We start from the raw sequence: 22,192 nt of genomic DNA on the forward strand, positions 1-22,192 counted from the left end.
TATTAGTTGAATTAAACTATTTGCTAACGGGAAAACCTAAAGAAATTTTCAATAAAACCTAATCTATTTCTGTTTATAAAACATTTTATATGCATTGTTTAGTTATTTAATAGTTTATACTCATTGAAAAGGGTCATTTGAGGGATTATACAATAGTTTAGTAAATATCTATGTTACAGGGCGAAGAGCTGTGCAGCGTGCAGGGTATCTGCTAGTTGGGCACATTAACTTTATAAAATATGCCTTTCATTTTATTATATTTTTTAACGTAAGCATCTATCAATAGCTACTGAATGCGGAATTCACAGTTGAATTTTAATTGAAATTGTCAAATTTTGAAGTTCTACACTATGAGCTACCCTATAAATACATAAAGAGGGCAGCATTCTATTAAAATTAATATTAACAGTTGCATTTCTTAAACAATAAATTTATGTTTTATTAATATTGAAGTACTGCAAGTACTTTGGGGCTATAGTAAGAAACATATATTGCTTAAGCTGATGGGCCTCAAAAAATATTAAATTTGCATTATATAATCATATGTAATGTAATTATAATTTCACAAAAATTTTGAATGCACCTATACTAATTGAATTGAGGTATATATTTACAAAAGCTGTCATAAATATCTTAACAAAAAAAAATAATAATAAAATAATGCAATATATATGCACATAAAAACGCATCTATACAATTTAGCTATAAAATTAATGATTTATATAAATACATGTTCATAGATAATAAAATATTTAAACGAACCAACTAACGAAAAAAATAAATAAAATAATATTATTCAATATGATTCGATGTAAAAACCAAATCAAATAACATATCAATAGCTCTGATCTGGGCAAACAGTGAGGCAGACAAGTACGCATACATACGTTAAAAAAAAAACTCAAAAAAAAAGGAGAGGAAAAAACGCTGCTCCACTCCATTTGGCATTTCCAATTTGTGCTACAAAATTAATATTTGCATTGCTGAAGCTCATAAAAAATCGACGAGATGGGATTGATGAGTGACATTCACTCGAAATACAACATATCGTCAATTAGCATCAACTCTGCGAGCACACCTCGCTGCAGAGCACACTATTAATCTCTTTAAAAAAAAGCTATTATAAATTTTAATGAAATTCGTTTCCATTGTGTATCTAAAGTGTTAAGCCCTTCATTTAAATAGAGCTAGAGCCCCTTGTGGTTAAAGGACTTGTAGCTATCGATAGCAATTAGTAAGCTATCGATAGCATAAATAGCCCAGCTGAAGTGCCTCTTATAAAGCTGCTCTCTAGGGCATTCCACTGTCGATTTCTGTTTTGTGTTTTTGTTTCTCTCTTTCGATTCCGTTTTAATTTGCTTTTGTTTATTCTTGCTTTGTTTGCAACAATAATAAATAGTGTTTGTGGCGGTCTATTAATTGAATTCTGTTGCGTGGGCACTCATGGCGCGCTTTTCATAAAATATCCTGCGTATGTTATCTCAGTCCGCCTCGGCGTGCAAAAGAAATAACTCATACGCACCGTGCGCCACGTTGCAACAGTTTTTGATTATTTTTTTGTTCTTTCGCACAATGACCGCCAGCATTTGTGCTAAGCCACGCCCACATCCACACACACACACACACACACACAGGCAGAGCTCTTCCAACAGATGCAATGGCTGTCGCTGCGATAAGCGTGCAGCCAGCGCCAGCAGCTGATTATCTAGGTATGTGTGCGTGTGTGTATGTGTGTGTGAGTGTGTGTATGTGTGCTGTTGCGGTTTTGTTTGCTAGATGTCACCGCAGAATGCAGTTTATTGCGGCTACTTGGCTGAAAATGATTGCGCATACGCGCTGTGCGCCCGCACGTATACGTAATGCACAAACATCAAATACTCGAATTTATGAGAATAACGAACTGAGCTTTGTTCAAATTGCTCATACTCGGATTGCTAACCGCAAATGCGATAACTTCTGCACACACATTAGGCTGCATACAAACGAAGCGGTTGGATTTCAATTAATTTCTGTCACCAGCTGTCAGAGAACACAATGCAACGAATAGCTAAAAGTATATTTCTTTCCCAATTTGCTTATATAAATTGAATTGCAATTGAATTCTGCGTTCCCTGTGGCATTAACCCATTTTAATTGCTTGTCGGCAAAGTATTTTTGATTATTTTTGTAGTTTTTTTTTTTGTTTACTTTAGCGTCCCCTTTTATAAAGAGAGAGAGAGTTATTTTTTATTTCAACATATTTTCAATTTTTTCTGCATGTGTGTGTTTGTATATTAATTTACTGAAGAAAGCTCTCAAAGAGGGAGTGCTCGAATCGCAGCTACCCTGAGTCATTAAACGATATGCATACATATATCTGCATTGTAAGCCCCACATGCATGCACACACACGCACATATAGGGCGAATGTGTTTGAATGAGTTCTATGAAGGAATATTAAGTGTTGAATAGCTTCTGTTCTAGTTGGACAAGTTGAGATACGAACAGTTTTAAGAAAAGGAGGACGGGTGCTCAAAATCTATAATGTTCACATTCAACCTATTGACCCACATAATACCCATGCCATAGACCTAGCATCAAAAACTGCTCAATCCGCTTCAAACTTCTCTTGATTTCAGTTTGACCCAGTAATTATAAGTTCAAATATATGCTCTTCACACTATGCCAGTCCAAGTGATTGACGACTTTAATCAACTCAGCTCGGCTTTATGTTTAATTAATAAACAAATGAATTATTGATATTGTGGCTGCGTGTAAAAATATATCACTGTAATAAGAAATATAAATTTTTACGAGACACACATACATACACATACATGCCGTGATATGATGTATGATTTATTTGATGGTGCTCTAGTTATGGGCACTTCAATCTCATCATTCGATCCGAACAAAGGGCAATTCTTGTTTTACTAGTGCCCGATGCCGGCTGAAATCAGTTTGCCCTGAGCCCAGTCCCAGGGCAGTTTGTAAATTATTAGCCACTCGCAGAGGTCTAACCCGACACATGCATGATGCGTGTGTGCGTGTATGTGTGTGTAAATATGCGGCAGCACACAGACACACACACGCACACAGGGTTAGTTGGCACTATGCGATTTATATGGCGCTCGTCGTCGAGTGTCTGGGCCCTCGGGAATATTCAACACATCATAAAATTTATGAGCGCTGCGTAAATGTGTTAAAATTTTATGCGAGTTTCCGCTTATGTGGTTGTTGTTGTTGTTGTTGCGGTTGTTTTTAGCCGAGTTGCAGTCCAAGGCAAAAATGTTTCAAGCGGCGAAAGTGATCAACGTAATGATACCCTACGGAGGTACTAAGCTCAAGAAATGGAATTCATGTTGCAGAGAAAGTTGATTAAGTCAATATATATTTAATCAACATTGGCGGGTATTAGTATTGGTATTAGCATTAGCATTTGCATTGGCCTTCGTCTTAGCCGTGGCCTTGGCATTTATATTGGTATAGTTATTATTATTAGCATGAAGATTAGCATTAGAAGTAGTATTACTATTAGCATTGGTATTAGAATTAGTATTAGCATAGGTATTGACATTGACATCAGCACTAGCATTAGCATAAAGCCATAGCTTTAACATTAGCATTATCATTTGCATAAGTATTGGCATCAGTATTAGCATTGGCAACAACATTAGCATTGGCATTAGCATTGCCATTACCTTTAGCATTTGCATTAGTATTAGTATCAGTATTGGCATTGGCATTTGCATTAGGAATAGTATTAACATTAACATTAGCATTAGAAGTAGCATTGGCATTAGCATTAGCAATAGCATTAGCATTAGCATTAGCATTAGCATTAGCATTAGCATTAGCATTAAAATTTGCATTATCCTTAGCATTAGTATTAGCATTAGCATTAGCATTAGCATTAGCATTACCATTAAAATTTGCATTAGCCTTAGCATTAGCATTAGCATTAGCATTAGCATTAGCATTGTCATCATATTACTAGTAGTGTTAGCATTTGTATTGTATTGTATTGGCATTGTATTTATCATTGGCATGATAATTAGTTCAATACTTAGTTATAGTTGGTGTATGTATATAAAATAGGCTCGCAATATCATATATTCTAGGATACCTATATTTAACTCTTGTCAAAATCTGTGTTATAGTTACTTTCTCTCTCTCTCTCCTATATTACATATATCGCTAGCTCTATAGCATATCTAAATTCAAGTTTTGTTTAAATTTGAATTTCTGTCCATTTAATTTATAGCACCTTAAGGAACAATCGCCAGTAGCTGGGCCAAGGGTATATTAGATTCGTCTCGTTATTCCCGCTACGCCACTCACACTGCATGAATTATAAAATTTATCTACGCACATGTGGTCTAGACATTTCTGCCCCGTAAAATATGCATAAAACTCAACAAATAGGTGCAATCTAAAGCCAGAGCTGCTTTTACTATTATTACAAGAGCTTCAAATCTTAGTGGTTAGAATAATGAAAATTCAAATTAATTACATGCAGTTATAAATTGAGTTAAGCGCCAATTATGCGGCTGTTGACTTTGACAAGTGCTTGGGCAGCACACTACACCAGGTATACAATCATTAACCTAAGTTGGCTTTATATATTATATTACATTGAGAGAACAGAACTGGCGACAGTCGATTGTGATTTCGACTGCGGTTATTGGGCTCGAGCAACTGCATAATTGATGCGACTGACACAGATGAGACATACGGTGTTTATATTTATATTTATTGATGTTATATTTATATAAATGCTGGGAATTAGCGTGGCTTGAGACAAGCTTTAGTTCGATGTAAGGGCAACTTGTCAAATGGCATCGTGGGTGGCTACAAGCGCGTACAACTATTTGCTGCTCAAGGGAGGAAGGGAGACGGATAGAGTGGGCGCGGGCGAGGGGGGGACGGCGAGCATACACACATGCAACATGTACTTGCTACTTGTTACTTGTAACATTCTTTTGGCGTCCACCGCCCGTCGAGTCGGGGAAATTGCGACGGCGCTCGTGAGGCAACAGTTGCCACAGTCAAATACGTATACTCGATATTACATATATACATATATAGAGAATCACCAACATGCTCCACATATATATATATATATATTGTATATTGCATATATTATATGCTGCCATTCATACACATTAAGTCTCGTTTCTCTCCTCCTCTCTGTCTGAAGTTGTAAATGCAAAATGCTTTTCATTTTGTTTTGTTATGGATTTCTAAAGCTTCCACTTTTCCATTTCCACTTGTTTTCCATTAAGAAAAAAAAAGAAAGAAAAAAAACTATTCAAAAAGCTGTGTAAAATATTATTACACAAAAGTTGGCAGAAAATAAGCTAAACTTTGTTTGTTGGGGAATAGGCGCTTACAGCTTTCTTTCCTTCATTTTTTTTTTTTATTTCTCGTGTTTCAGAAATCTTACGAGACTACACACAGGCCAACTGAATGCACTGACATTTAGTCAGCAGCAGTTTGATCATAGTTTTCCCCAAAGGGAATTCAAACTAAAGAAGCCTTTATAAACTTTAAAGTACCAGCAATACTTTCGAGACCCCTACAAGACCTGAACTTGAAATGTTCTTTGAGCAATGAAGTCGTAGTCAGAGAGACTGAGAGAAACTTGGAGCTGAGTGTGTGTGCGTGGCAGCTGGTGAGCAAATTGAATAGATGTTAATTCGATAAGAAAAAGATAAACATTTTTCTGCTTAAAAGAGTTTGCAAAGAAAATATTACTTTGAGTAATATTTTTTAATTTGAACTATTTCAAAATGCTATCAATTTATCCACAGTTACAGATTCGATAACTGACATTGAGGTGAAATCTATTTTGAATGGAATATGAAAGCAAGAGCTTGAAGATGGAAACTCTAGTTTCAGTTTCAGACTAGGAACATTCAAGAACTTTAATAAAAGAGCTCTTTACTCTTTTGCGTTTCTCGGTTGGTAGGAACTAAGAGCTAGCTAATGTGATCTACTCATTAGGCAGCCGTAAGGCAGTTGGCTGATTGAATCTCAAATGGGTTTCAAACTGGTTATCCTTATGTTACATCAGACAGCCTCGAGTATTTATATCATTATATAACTATACTCATTTCATATATACTCCACGGCATAAGATCTAAATGTTTTTCTAATGCACTCGAGTCATATTTGTATTTGTCTCCAGGCACTTTTCTAATGCTCTCAGCACGATGAGCCTTGTCAATGCTGTAGAGCATTGCGTTAAGCTATTTGAACAACTGTTGTTTAATCAAAGGCTGGCTGGCATAGCCATGGTCTGGCAATAGCATTCAGCTGGCAGATGATGCAGATGCATATAGTTTATTGATGCAACGGCTGCAAGGCTGTGAAATAACTTAAGCTGATGATAAAACATATTAGAGCAGTTGCCATAGCCAGGGCAAATGCATCAAGGACACCAGCTGAGAGCTGTGCGAGCTGAGCCGAGTTGAGCATCCTTTGGGCGCAGTCACAGTTGACTTGCTTTGCACTCGATGGATGTCTAAAGTGAGTATGTGAGTGTGCGTGTGCGTGTGTACCATTCATATTTCTTTTCATTTGGCACCTGCTGTCGCCGTTTGTTACTTGCCATTCAGTTTTATGAACAAGCATTTCAATTCGCGTTTAGCGGAAGTGGCAGCGAAATTGAATCGCAGGCTGTAATTTCCGCTGCACACAAAAGCAGAAGAAGCTGCGCGCAGAGCTCGCGTGGAAGGGGCGAATACAGTGGATACAATGAACGGCGACGACGACGGCGATGCCCAAGCAGTGTGCTGAATTATTAAAAAAAAAAAAATAAAAAATAAAACCAGGAGAGAGCCAACTGCATGCCAATGTGAATGCGGGTGCTGAAACCCATTAGAGTCAGGTATTTAAAAATTAAAAGCAGCGCACACAGGTGTACACACACACACACACACACACACACACACACACACACACACACACACACATACACACACACACACATCCACTTGACTAGCGGGCAGCTCTTTACACACAATTCGATTTACTTAATGAACTCACTTAGGCAACTCAGCAAAGGTGAGCTAACAGCATACATAACATATATACTATATATATAAAAGAAATATAATAATATACGTACCTCATAGGAGCCGGCCGTATCGAGTATGTCCAGCGTTAGGCTAACGCCCGCAATTGAAAAGTTACCCTGATGCATTTCCTCGATGGTCCTTTTATATTTCGTAGTGAATGTGTTATACAGAAATTGTGTGATTATCGAAGTTTTTCCCACTTTGGCCGCGCCCATGACCACAATTTTATGACGTGCATTTGCCGGTCCAATGGCATCGTCCACAGCATTATTTCGTCCCACTCTATATTGACAGCCAGCGAGTGTGTCAGAGAGAGAGAGAGAGAAAGAGATAGATAGATGGGGGAGATGATAGTAAGAGAAAAATTGACTTGCAAGTTGAGTTACTCTTAAATTGAATTATTTTGCGTTCGTTTTTCCATGTTTATTAATTTAATCGTGTGTCCGCATACAAACATACATATATAACTACTTTAGCTACCCAAGAGTCGCTAAGGATGAGGAGGAGGGGGTGGGGATGGGGGTTTTCTCATTTTGGTAGTATACAGCAACTGGTGCAACGCTTCAATCTCCTCAGCGACTCATTAAAACTGTGCGCTACATTTAAAATTAATCAGTTTGCCGCCAGGACAACGACGACGCCACCAAAGACAACAGATAAAAGACAAACTAAAGCATGTGCGTGTATGTGCGTGTGTGTGTGTGTGTGTGTGCGTCAAGGTATATATTGTCTGCCCTTAACAGCAGCGCTTTATAATGAATTATATTTGGAGCAACTGTTGTGGCAGCTGCCTGCTCAGTTGCACGCAATTTAACAATATCTCTTTTTTTTTTTTTTTATTGCACTGCAATTTTTCAGTATTCCTTTGTGTCGTCTTCGTCAACGTTCCACAGGCGGCAAAAAGTGAAAACTGAAACTGCAACTGAATTGAAAACGGAATTTGAGCCCAATTAAATCTGTATCGCAAGCAAAATGAAAACTGAATTGTATTGAATCAAAATAAATTGTGTGATTTAACCAAAATTGAAACAAAATTGATATTGACTTGCTGTAGAATTGAAACAGAACTGCAATTGAATTAGAACAGAATTGAAATTCCGTTGAATCTAAGTGCAGGCGAAAGTGAAATAAAATCGAAATTGAATCAAAATAAATTCATAAATTGAGATAAATTGAAATGAAACTGAAAATGAATAGAAAGTAAATGGAAATTGAATATAAATTGACTTGACTATGAATTGATATTGAATATATACAGGATTGAAACAAAATTGAAATGGAATGCGACTAGAATTGATATTGAACTGCATATGAAGTGAAACATAATTGAAATAAAATGGAATCTAAATAAAAATAGGAGTAAAGTTAAATTAAAACAGAATCGAAATTCGATCGAAACATAACTGCATAAGACATACTGGAATGAATTTTTGAATCTATATTGAATACGATTTCAAATTGAATTAGATCGGACTTCTAGCTGAATTGAGATTGAATTGAAATTGAATTGAAATATGCGTATTTTTTCAGTAAATTAATTTCTGGCTTTTCATTCATTTCATTTAATTCATCAGCACTTGGCATTTGGATTTAGTTTTTTAGTAAATTTCATTTTATTTATCCCGCACAGCTTCAGCAGCAGTCGCCCGCTCCTTCAATGTTCGGAGAACAATGGAATCTCAATCGCGCTTTGAGGCGACGGCAGTTTGCAGTGACAGTTTGATCTAAGCGACTTATAATTTATATATACATACATATATATTTTTGTTCAGCATCGGACGGACCTTAGACCGAATTTGAGAGAAAAAAAAACCCCGCAACGACAAAGGAGAGCAAATAATCAACGCAAATATGCGGCCCAAAACGGAGCAAAAGGAGAGGAAAATACAAGATGGAGAACAACAAAAAAGCCAGCAGCAAAGCTGAAATTCTTAGCTTGGCTGGCAAAACAAAAGAAAAGTATGCAAAAGATGGTCCCTTGATTCAATGCTGCGGCCATTCGACCAACCGACGAATCTCTGTCCCTCCCTTGCGACTGGGACTCGGCAAATCAGCCGTAGAATGTCTTATCACTGCTTGTCCGACGGAGCTGTGGAGGCTCAGCGGGTGCGGTTGGGTGTCGGGACTCGTCTTACCGAGCAAATAAGAACCGCCAACAACAACAACAACAACAACAAAGTGAGACAAAACTTGAAACGTTGCGAAAAGGTAATTGTTGTGGGGGAGCAGCAAAAAAAAAACAAAAAAAAAAAAACAGAAAAAATTAATCTGGCAAATGCCGTTGGGTTGCCCCTCGCCAATCCCCTCGGCCTAGACAGTTGCTGCGGACATGCAGGTGACATCCACCTGGGCATCAACTGGTAATATTCCCACTTGAAACAAAATAAATGTACAAAAAAAAAAAAAAAAAAACGGAAAAAACAAAAGAAAAATAGAAATAAAAATCAACAGCAAAAGTAATATAAAATTCCTTCTGCTCTAAGGAATTCAATATCTGCAAGAACTTTAACAATTTTACTGTCGGATTCCTTTCACCCGTTATTGTAGTTATTATATTTGTTTGTTGTGTTTTTTTATTTTCGGAATTTAATAAGATATGGTGATTGCTGTGACATCTGCTATACTCTCTCGGCGCACGACAAGCGCGAATCCGTGCCATGGAATCTGACTATAATTAAAAAACAATTCGCGCTCGTTTCTAACGAAAAACATACTTTATACATTGTGCATCGGCGATTCAATAAACAAATTTTCATTATAGCAAATTGAAAAAAAAAAAAAATAAACAGAAAAATAATAAATAAAATAGTTAAAAATTCCCATTTCAACTAACATAATGGATTATATTGAAAAAAAGCTGCAGAACGCACTTTAAATACTCTTCCGGTCAATATATTCAGTTATTTTAGAAACTAACAAAAAATTCAATAATAATATAAAAAATAAAAATTTTAAATAAATATAAAAAATTTTATAATATATAAATGTAGCTATATTTGAATATTGATATATGAAGGGGGGTTGGAAAAAACGTAATAAAACACATTTTGTAAATAACTGAATTAAAATTGAACATTAAATAATTTTTTTTAACAACTGAATAAAAATAAAAATATATTTATGAACATAATCAACGAGCTCAATGACAAAAGACGTCTTAATAAATACTTTAATGTTAAATAAAATTAAACTAAAAGTGAAAAAAAAGTATATACATATATAAAATGAAAAAACAATTTTAAAATATAATAATAATAATAATATAAATTAAATTATAAATTAATAATATAAATTAAAAATAAAAATAAAATATTAAATAAAATATTTACTAACGAAAGGTTATATTATATATACATACATATATTGTAGTAAGATTTTAAAATTTAAATAATGTAAATGGCAAAATATATGTAGTTATCATATATATATTTATTCTTAGTTATCTCTGCTCTTAAATATATAATTGATTGTACTTTTTTTTATATACATATATACATATAAAATGAAAAATATCAATAACTAAAGCAATATGTATGTATGTGTGCAAAGAATGTCTATTTATAGTTAATATCTATTTACTAAACGATACTTTAAATATGGATGTAGAGGAAAATATAATTATTAAATTATAATTTTTAAATAAATATAAATTTAAATATAAATATAGAGGAAAGCATAATTATTAAATTATAATTATTAAATAAATATAAATATAGAGGAAAATACAACTATTAAATAAATTGATGGGCTTTCTTAAAAGTTTTAAACACGCTCTGTGGTTAGCTTGTCGATCGGCTTGACATGTAACTTAACTTGTGCATGTGTCAATGTGCTTGTGCATGTGTGTGTGCATGTTTGTGTGTGTGTTGTTTACCATATGTATTTGAGGCCATAACTTACTTGTCACGCTTGGGCTTATCCTCGGCGCTGTCATCCTTCATGAACGAGGGCTGCAGGCTGAAACGTCGGCGCAAGTGACGGCCACGCATTTTGTTGCTGTTGTTGCTGCTTTTGCTGCTGTTGCTGTTGTTGTTGTTGCTGTAAAAGGTGCTGGCTTGGCAAGCGATTGATGTTCCGCTGTTGGCTGCAAGCACAGCAAACAGTAAATCAGGCGAAAAATCCCGTTATATGGCAATGTTGCCACTGTCGCTTTCCCTCTCCCTCTCACACACGTTCTCTTTCTCTCTCGCTCTTTCTGTATCTACGTTTCTCTTTCCCTGTTGCGTATTTTTTTTTTTTTTTTATCCTTTTTGGCTTTGCGGCGCTACTTGCAGTGTTGCATAAATTTCAAAGAAGTCGCGCAATGCACTTGATTATTCAATATATTTTGAGCTGTTGCCCTTTGTATTGCAATCGTTGGCTCTATAAATTCTATGCTCTATGCGTGGCAGGGACTTTTGGTAGGGTACGCTCGGATAGTATGTATCTTCTATATTTGCAATGGTTTTTTGTTCAGGGCCCTGTATGCCTTTTTAAGTTGGCTTAGTTCATTACTTATTAGCCCGACAGCGTTTTATGCAAATATTTGTAGCCAGCTCTCGTTTCGTTTTAATTATGTGGCCCGACCAGCTCCACGAAAATGTAAATGTACCTGCAAATTGAAAATTTCCGTAAGTTGAGTGCGAGGAATACAACAAAAAGAAAAAAAAAATGTGAGAAATGTGAGATGAAGCAGAAGAAAATGGTCATAAATTACACACTGTTTAAGTGTTGAACAGTGTCTGACAGAGATGGCAGCAGCCAGAGCGAGATAGTTACGCCGGGGCTTTATTTAATTGTAGATATGTATGTATGTAATTCGTATATATAAATGTATATATAAATATTTGTTTACATCCACATTTAGAGCTAGCTCGAAAGCAGTTAAAGCCCAAATACCCTAGCCATACCTCGACACAGCAGTGTTGTGAAATTATACTCAGAATCAGAACTTTTTCCTACCCATAAAATGCGTGCTTTACGACACAAATTCGATTAAAGGCCAAAATTATATAGCTCTTTGTCACGTAAAATTCGTGAGCTTTTAGCGTGCCCTTCCGTTCGCATCATTTGACCGGGCTAAAAGAGCTGCAAAAGATTTACAATTTGCATACAAATTATATTCAACGTGTAAAAGCGATGCGATGCGACATCAATTTTAGTTTTCCCTCCCACAAGTTCACTAACAAAAACTTGAAAAGGAACTTATGTGCATAAACATAGATATTTATACGTGCTTTACTTTTTTTTTTCTTATTTTTTATTTATTTTCTATGCATATTCTGTTGTACGAAATGCCAGCTAGGGCATAGTTTGCATATCAAATGAAGATTTAATAAACTTCGCTGAAAACTAACTTTTGGTCAAAGATAATAGATAACATGAATTTCAATAGAGCTTTGGAATTTGTTTAAGGGGTTTTTAAATGGCAATATAAAGAACATGAAATTTATATTTAAATTGAATTTCAACTGGATTGAATCAGAATTGAAATTGAAGTGAAACTGAATTGGTTCTAAATAAAGCAGATGCGACCGTGAGTTGAAACTGAAATGAAAACCACCGGACCTTATCGACTACAGAACACCCATTCAGATCCATTTGCCGTTGACATTCTCTAGCTTTTGAGATATAGGAAAATTCACCTTATAATTCAAGAGTGAATATATGAATGAATGAATATATATTAAAAATTTCTAGCGAATGAAGCCAAATATACTCATTTCATTTACTTGAATGAGTATAAAATTGAAATGAAATCAAGAATTAAATTCTGGTATTTAATGTGCTGACGAGTCTGACTCAAAAATAGCTAAACTTTCATGGAAATCAAAACAGAATTTTCCAATCGTTTGAAATATATAAATAACAACAACAGAATCAAGAAATTTCAATAGTTTAATTTCGGATTTGGCCAGGCTGTGGCTCGCAGCCAAATAACAGAAATTCTTGTTAGCTTAAGCTAATTCTTTACAAATTTCAGCTACAGAACACTGAAAATGTTTGTGTTGTAGTTGGCTTGAGCTGGATTGAGCTGTTGGCAGAACTGAGCTGCAAAAACTAAATCGTAAGACTTCTCAGTCACTCGAGTTGTAAAAGCGAAAAGTAAAGGAAAAGTTCTTTGTTTTCTGTTTCGTTTTTTTGTTGTTTTTTTTTTTCGGTTGTTATATTTAAATATGAAAATGCCCTGTTAAGCGTGAAGAATTGTTGTGCACTGTGAGCTCAGATAATTAAACTTAAAACGAGAACATTTGCGAAAAGTTTAACAGTTGGCATCTGCACTGAAGTTGGGCACAAAGTAATTAGACAAATTTATGTGGGGCGTGCAACTGAAAGCTGCTGCTGCTGCTGCTTAATTTTGTTTATGTTGGCCGCCAAGCTGAGCAAAAGTGGCTGAAAGCCGACACCAGCAGCACGGAAAGACACAGGCAGGCAGGCAGACAGACAGCAAGGAAGAGAGCGAGGAGAGGGGGGGAGGAGGGCCAGAGGGCGAGCAGCCAGCAGAAATGAGTAGCACATGGTTAAGAAAACTCAGTTGGCAGCTTTGTTTTATTTTATTTTTTTCGAATTAAATTTTAAGCAGCACGACCTGCGTATACCTGCACTTAGTTGTCAGCGAATCAAACAAGAGTTAATTATCAATTACGTGAGCTTTGGCCTAATTGAGCCGGCCTGCTGGAAGCTAAGTTCAAAGTAACAGCCTAATATACCCCATCGGGCGGCCGGTGCATGACGAGGTGGAACGATTAAAACAACTTAAAGGCAAAGTTTGCACAAGGCACAAAGGCAAAGAGCAATAGTTGGCAAAGTTCAGAAGTTGTACTAATGTTGTACTAAAGAAACCCGAGAGCTCTGAATTCCAGCACAGCAGGACAAATTTAAATTGAAATTATGAATTTGAAAGAACACAATTTGAATAAATTTAATTTGATTTAATTGTGCTGGCTGTGCGCCTAATACAAACTAAATCTGTGTATATATACGTATGTATGTACATAATCCATGAAGAGTATTGTATGACCGTAGGCGATGGCAATGAGTTCAGGGAACTAGACCTTATTCAGCACACATATTGAATTTCTAGTTAAATTATTACAGATTATCAAGCCATGTATGTATGTATGTATGTGTGTGTGTGTATGTGCTTAACTTATTGAACTATAATGCAAACCGAATTACGACCAAAGCACACCCCCAAGGTAGAGGGCGTAGACCACATTTAAACGCCAAAATTCCATGAAAACCACAAAAAAAAAACACAACACACGCACGCACGCACACACACACACAACCTCCCACCCACCCACGCACACACGCATGATTACGTTGTCCGGCAACTCAGATTTCAGATCTCATTAGCCGAAAACTAAAAATCAAATTATTTAAATGCCATCAAATAGCATTTGGAGCCAAAATCCCATTCGGGCTCGGCCCCAATAAGTTGCACTTGAAACTGATTCAATTATTGCGGCGTTTCACATGCCATTTGCGGCCGGATCACAAGCGCCGTCAACCCCAAAACGAAAGTTTACACCGCTTTCAATTGATTTAGCACGAATTCAATAAATTGAATCGAGGATTAAATGCAGAAATTGGCCAGGGTATACATAAAATAAAATGGTTTAAGTGTCCATATATTAAAAAGTCATGTATATAGGAAAAGTGACTTGAAGATTAGCTATTCAGCTAAAGAGCTGTAAAATTAGTTGATAAAATCATATAAAATTGTTTATTCTATTAAAACTAAAAGCCACAGCTCGAAAATAACTGTTAAGCGTTTAAGTCTTTGCGCTCTCTATCAGCTAAATCAACCGAAAAAAATCACTCACACTCTCTCGCTCTCTCACTCTCACTCTCTCTCTCACCTCTCTCTCTCTCTCTGATCCTGAGTTGTCTGTCCCAGGAGCGATACGATCTACGTTATAGCTAAAGACATTTGCAGACATCGAGTAACGATCAATAGTTACTTACGAGCTTAAATTATAATTAAATATTGCAATTAAATATAATAAAATAAATTTAAGCTATTAAAAAATGATATTTAATATTTATTAATATTTTATTTATTTTTTATTTATTTATTTTTTTTTTAATGTTTTTTTTGCGAAAATTGCTTGGAAATTGAAAAATCTAGCACATGGTCAAATTTAAAGTTTTTGGTGTTTAGAGTTGTGAATATAAATGCATATTATAATATATGATGTAAAGTAATTCTAATTGTAAAAGGTTCTACTAGGACAAAATTCTATAGGCAAGTTCCATAAAGCATCAAACTATTTGTTAGAGTGCTCTCACTCATATATGTATGTATGCATGGCTCTAGCTTATCATTTTTGCACACAATTAGCCAAACAGAGTTAGAGAGAAACACGCACACACACACGCACACACACACACAGACACACATGCATACTCACACTCAGACAGATCAACGGACAGCTGATCATTGCACAAAGCCAATATACACACTCTCTCTCTCACTCTCTCTCTCTCTCTCACTTTCTCTCTCTCACTCTCTCTCTCTCTCTCACTCTCACTCTCTCTCTCTTTCACTATCTCTCTCTATCCCTCTCGCTGTCAACAAGTATAAGTAGATTTGTATAAATATGCTCTGGGCATGTGCGCACCTAAAGAATAATGTAGACAAAATTTGTAGCATACTTTTTGGGGCATTTTCACTGCACACAGAAGACGCTCATAATTGTATTTAAGGAATCGGCCTGGAATGCCAGTGGGAGCTGTTATTCGATTGCGCCAGGAGGCTATTGAGACTGTGCCGGTTCTCTTTTGCTGCTAGCTACAAATTTTTATTTACTCTTGTGGTTTTTCTTTTGCCTAGCTCTGGTCGTGTGGGCGGTGCAGAAATTTTGAGGCTTGAGTTTTGAGTCTTGGGTCTGATTGGTATAACCTGACCGGGCGCGTAGCCTTTGCAGCTCAAAGTCCTCCCAGTTCCCGCACCTGTGCTAGAAGTAGACTGAAACGACCTGCTGGATCGTGTCTTGACCTGAACATCACTCTCATTCTTAATGACTCCTTAAGCCTTGGCTATATTTTACATACTCTAAAATATGCTCTCCTAGTTATGTCTTTGAGTAGATATATAAATTAATTAAACTTCTGCTTGGCTTAGGGTGCCTAAAAGGTAGCGGTACGTTAAACTGTAAATAAATAACTCAAAATTTAAATAAAAATAAGAAAAGAGAGAGATATGGATGGCTGCCTAAATGAGCTTAGGCATGCCCAAGTTTTGGTGTGGGCGTGCGGGGAGGCTGGCTGTGGTTGTGTGCGTCTTAAGCCACTTTTGGGAGCACAGCTGCTGAGGAGCAGCTCTTGATAACTTTCGTTGCGGCTTAGACGCAAAAATTTGCTCAAGTTAAACTAGTTGAGAAATATTGACTGCAGCCAGTTGAGTAAATGGATTACAGTTGCAGGACCTGTGTATAGAGTGCTAGTAGTTGTTGTTGTTATTGCTATATGAGTAGTTGCATTGAGAATCGCCTGCGGTCTGCGCAAGCCGACAGCAGAGATAGATTGCCAGATGAGAGCCCCAAATTGATGGCAAGTCCAGTGAGCAGCAAATGTTTTTGCGGTTTCCCTGCCAGCTGAATTTGAGGTCAAATTTGGCATCAGCTTCAGAATCAAATTGCAAATTCCGAAATTCGAAAATTCGTAAATTCCAAAATGGCAAAATTGCAAAATTGATGTATATATCCATTTCTACGGCTCCGGCTGTAGCCCAATTAAAATTTCAACATTTTTCGCATTGACAGAGACAGTCCAACATAATTGCCAGTTATTGCAATTTCAGTTTCATTAGCAATTGAGAGCATAGAGAGCATAGAGCAATTGATCTGAAAATTTGTCTCGAATTATATAGTGATTTGGCAGTTGATATTATATAAAGATGGGCTAATGGGAATCGCAAATGGGAATTGACAATGTAGAATATTTAAGAGAGAAGCGAACTATAAATTTCTCTCAATCGATTATTCTCTGGTTTTCTCATTTATTTTCTTTTTTTTTTTTTGCAGCGGAAGAGGCAAAACATAATTCAATTTGCCCGACATGAAATGCTTGATTTGCATGGCTTATCGGCCCAACCTTTTCGCAGATTATATTTCCTGTCGGCCAATTTGTAGATTATTTATTAGCCTGGCTCGTTTGCTCAATGCAATTTTCTGATAAATAGCCAAGCGCCATAAAAGTGCCGGCTATAATAAATAATATAAGCATAATGTGGATGGATGGCTGGTCGCGTTGTCTTACAACCGTTAAGTGAGAGCAAAGAAGAAAAAACAGGAAAGAATGGGAGAATGAAAATTAAAAAAATTGTTATTGTGTTCAAAGGAGAGGAGAGGGAGTGGCAGATGTTGAGAGAGAGAGAGAGAAAGAGAAGGAGCGAGAGAGAGAAGGAGCGAGAGAGAGAGGCAAAAAGAAGGAAAGAGAGAAAGGTATAGAGGATGAGAATGAGATAGAATAGGTGAAGATAACATAAATAAAAAGGAGAGAGAGAGAGAGAAAAAGAGAGAAGAGTCATTGTGCTAGAGAAATATATAGTGATGAGAGAAAGTATATGGACGCAGATAAATAGCGAAAAAGAGAATTATTAAGTGAGTAGAAGGAATTCAGAGAGAGAGAGAGAGAGAAAGTGAGAGACATAATGGGAAAGGGATATACAAAGAAGTAGAAATATCGGATGTTCGCAGAGAGAGAGAGAGAGGGAGAGACATCAATAATAATTGAAGAAGTCGATGAGAGAGGACCAAATGTGAGCTCAATATGAAAGATTTCTTTCTTTCAATGAAAGCAAAGCAAAGTAAAGGATAAAGAAAAACTCCCATAGATAATAGTACAGTAGGCGTCAAAAGTATTCAATCACACAACAAATCTGTGTAAGATCCACAAAAAAAAAAAAAAAAAAAACATTTTTTTTCCAAGCAACGCATAGATGAAATTTCACCAAAGCATTTTGTATATTTAAACGAATTTATTTGAGTGCAGCTGCATGCTGCACTAAATAACGGAATTATTAGGTTAATTTTGTGAAAATGTTCATAGCTGCATGCTCGGCATAAACTTGCATAGTAAAGTTGCTGAAGAATCACTAAAAAACTTTGTCGTTGTTGTTGTAGTAGTAGTTGTTGTTGTTGTTGTACATAATATAGTTAAAAGCATATTTAAAAAGGGCTTAAAGTGTGGCCAGCATTGCTGTGCAGCATCAAAAGGATCTATTGTGCTGGACTTTGCATTTTGGACAGCCTTTATACAGCTACACACCCATGCATGTGTGTAAGTACAGCTGTGTGTGTGAGTGTGTGTGTGTGTGCTTGCTCACAAATACATATTCAGTATTTTAATAATCCTAACGATGCAGGCCACATCCGTGCCGAGCAATCTACACACAAATATGCTTGCTTATTTCTATTCCTATTCCTATTCCTATTCCTATTTCTATTCCTATTTTTTTTCCTTCTCTTCTTTGGTTACTAAATACCAGATTAGCTCTACAGATGTGTGCGTGTGTGTGTGCATTTATAAGCTTAAATGCATTGACACATCTGTTTGCCATGGGTCGGTCGAAGGTATTCGAGTCAGGTGCAGGGAGACAGAATTGAAAGGCATTGAAATGTATGGCATAATGCCGCGAACATAAGGCTATTACAAGTTCCCAAACACACACACACACACACACACACACATGGCTAACGTTCACATAAGTATTTAATGGCACCCTTAAAAAGCGCCAAAGTGTAGCTGAAATTGGACTTTGTGCTGAATTTTGGATTCATCTGGCGTGAGATCGCATGCGTTTGTCCATTTTTGAAATCCTAGCACCTGAAGGTCGTTGCGCTGCTCACCGAAGACATCTGCTGCTGCTGCGACTCGAGTCTGCCTTTTATGCTAACAATATCTGTGAGCTGATGCGCTTCAGCGACGAATTTACGTGCAATTTGGATGACGGCCGGGACGGGACGGGACGCGCAGCCACAATGAAGCAACGACCCTGGCCAATGCAATCGTCAAGGCTGATGAAGCAGTAGTGGGTAGGAAGAAGAAACCCAAATTGAACAACAACAAACAACAAACTACAGAGAAAAAAGGCAAAAAAGTGCTGAGAAACTTGCCAAATGAGAAATCCAAGACGAACAAAGGCCCAACAAAATTATTGACAGAAATAACAAAACACTGCCGCAACAACAATGCAGCAGAATAATAATAATAGCAACAGGCTGGCGGGCGACTACACTAACAACAACAACAACAACAAGAACAGCAGCAACTAAACAAAGATAAACAAAATGCCTTTGGGGCAGCTGGCACAGACGAAGAAACATTTTTTAATGCGACAAAAATGCTAATGAATCAGAAAGCAAAGGAATCTGATGAAAAACAAACAGACAATCAGAGTCCGAATGAAAATGTTAAAAGGTAAGGGAAATACACAAAACACACACACACAGAGAAAGGGACAGCAAAAGAGATAGAGAGAGAGAGAGAGATTGCCCCAAAATGGACGTTCAATTGCTTGCGTGGAGTAGCTTAATGGCTATTCGAATTTGAATTCGTATCGCAGCCTAACGACGATGCTGAATGGCTTATGCGTCTACGCCGTGCTTGATTAGAGATGTGCGTGCCGTGCCACTCCGCTTTGCCTTTAAATCTGGCGAGCGCCATTTTGTAGAAGCTAACGCAATTTAAGTCAAGCCAAACACTTGTGGCTCGTGCGCACGAAAACATTGCGGACAGACGAACAACAACTCAATGTGCTGCCCGGGCATATATTCACTATAAATATGTGTGTTTATTTCGGTTTCTTTTCAATATATGTATATCAACTACAAAAATGTGTGTACATACATACAATGGCGGACAAAAGTATTTCGACAAAAATATATTTCAACATTGGAAAAACTTCAACCGCTTATTTCCAACTATACCAACTCTATATTTTTCATAGAGAGCTCACATAAAAAGCTAAAAGTGCCCAAAATATTGCATTGATAACACGACTCATTATATTTCTATAATTATTTGCATGGCAGATTATCGTTCTTTGGCTCGACAAAGGTATTTTGACGTTAATATTTATTAAATAAAGTGAGACAAAAACTTAACAATGATGATGGTAACTAACTATCTAATAAATATCTATAATAAATAAATATAAATAAAAATCTATAAATATCTATATCTGCTGTGTATATTCCTGAGTAATATAAGAAAATATTAGTTAGTCTGCCTTTATTCACCATCTTTCAGTTATGAAAGTTGATGCACATTGTTTGGCCAATACAACAACACAATTTTAAAATTTATTTTTTTTAACTATTTATTTATTTTTTTTTTATTTAAAAAAACTTTTCTCTCAAAATCCTAATTAATATTCCTTAATAATAAATTGTAAATTCAGTTGTTGCTAGTTATTTTTTTCTTGTTTTTTTTTTATTTTTTTTTTTATTTAATTTTTTTTTTTTTTTTTTTTATTTTGGCGAATCTAGCCAAGCTTTAGAGGCCGCTTGTCATTTATGAAGTCAAGTACTATAATGTTCGTCCTGGTTTTAAAATAGGTTGAAACCGCTCATTAACTGCCTTAATTATATGGTTAGCATAAAAAAAAGAAAGCATAGCGCAAATGACCTTTTTAACTGAGTCAAATATTAGCAATGACTACTATATAATAAATTATGATTTACCTACATTTATATATATACATATATATATTTACAGTAATATTTTTGAAATATTTATATACAAAATAAATATTTAAATTGATTTGAGCTTGGAATATTTTACACAATAATTTATTTTTTTTTATTTATTTTTATAACAATTATTTTTTGCGCCTCTAAGCATATTTTACTGCTTTACCCTTTTTTTTGTTTGCATCTTCAAAGCTGTTTAAAAAAAAAACTTTTTAGGTATCTTGTTCAGTTTCTGTTTTGTTGTTGTTATTTCTCTCTTCAATCGTAGCTTCGCATCGTCCTCTCATGGGCCCTTTTCAGTTTCGGAAACAAGAAAAAGTCATTTAGAGTCAGTGCTAGGGTATATAAAAGCTGCGGCACGATTGACCTCTTGTTTTAGACCCTAACATATGACACAGATTTTTCTTTTTTATATAAATCGAGCTAAAACACGCTAGAAAAAATGACCGAATGTCTCAGCATAAGTTAGGATTATGAGTGTCCATATAGAACGCCAGAAAAGTAAATATCGAATATCAACTAGGGCGTATCGAACATCGAACACTGAATATGCGTCACTCATGTATGAACAAACCTTTCAAAGGCTCAATTTATAATTATATGTCCTTCAATCAAAAACATGTTTTCCTTTTATAAACATTTACTAATTTGTAGTAATATTTTTCATATTGTATACAAAATTAATTTATTGGTGCATAAACTGAAATGGTGTATTTAAATTTAACAGCATATTTCAGATACAGATACAGATACATACACATATTTGTGTAAATGTATGTATATGTGTGCAAAAAAAAAACAATGTTTTTATTATGGCATAACGAGCTTTGATTTGTATTTCGTAATTTGTAATTGAAAATTTGTTTTGTTAGTCCATGTAGCACTAATGTAACTAATAAATAGAAGCCGCCCGGCCGTGTAAACACATTGTCAAATGGCTGTTGGGCCCTTCAGCTTATAATGAATATAATAGATTTGACAGCTGCTTAATTAAAATTAATTTTGTTTGCCTTTCGACTATAAATATGTTGATTCAATTGGAATCCATCAGCAAAAAGGGCAATTGAGTGGATCAAATTGTGTTTTATATGCCCGCCGAGGATGGGTGAGTGTATTTGCACTAGCTACCCGCTAAGGTAGCTACATACATATGTATATAGATTAATGTAAGTAAACGGCGCTTAGTCATGCATACTTAACTGCAGCGCATTTAGTCGTTTGTTTTCTGCGCTCAATTTAAGCCAAAAAAGTGCAACTCCAGACTACCAGGTGTGTTTGTGTGTGTGTGTGTGTGTGTGTGTGTAACCTGACTTATTTGCTGAAGCAATTAATGTGATGGCTTAAGGGCCATCAGGGCGGTATACCGCTATATCCGAGCATTTTCGGGGCTTAATCTCAAAGCTCCACACTGACAAAAACCGGGGGCTTAAGTAATTATGCATGCCATTTG

General features: G+C 36.0%; 1 protein-coding gene across 1 annotated transcript in view; it reads right to left on the minus strand.

Annotated features, from left to right (window-relative positions):
- Positions 1-22,192, minus strand: part of LOC108658857 (ras-related protein Rap-2b) — a 50,547-nt gene that overhangs the window by 22,601 nt on the left and 5,754 nt on the right. Inside the window, exons 2-3 of the mRNA XM_089264219.1 lie at positions 10,961-11,651; positions 7,111-7,342 (exon numbers count right to left, since the gene is read on the minus strand). Of these exons, the coding sequence (XP_089120345.1) occupies positions 7,111-7,342; positions 10,961-11,049 (321 nt within the window). The 5' untranslated portion in view covers positions 11,050-11,651. The remainder of the gene's footprint in view (positions 1-7,110; positions 7,343-10,960; positions 11,652-22,192) is intronic.

Source organism: Drosophila navojoa, chromosome X (genome assembly GCF_054131105.1).
Source record: "Drosophila navojoa isolate 15081-1374.11 chromosome X, UAZ_NAV_1.0, whole genome shotgun sequence".
Lineage (NCBI taxonomy): Eukaryota > Metazoa > Arthropoda > Insecta > Diptera > Drosophilidae > Drosophila > Drosophila navojoa.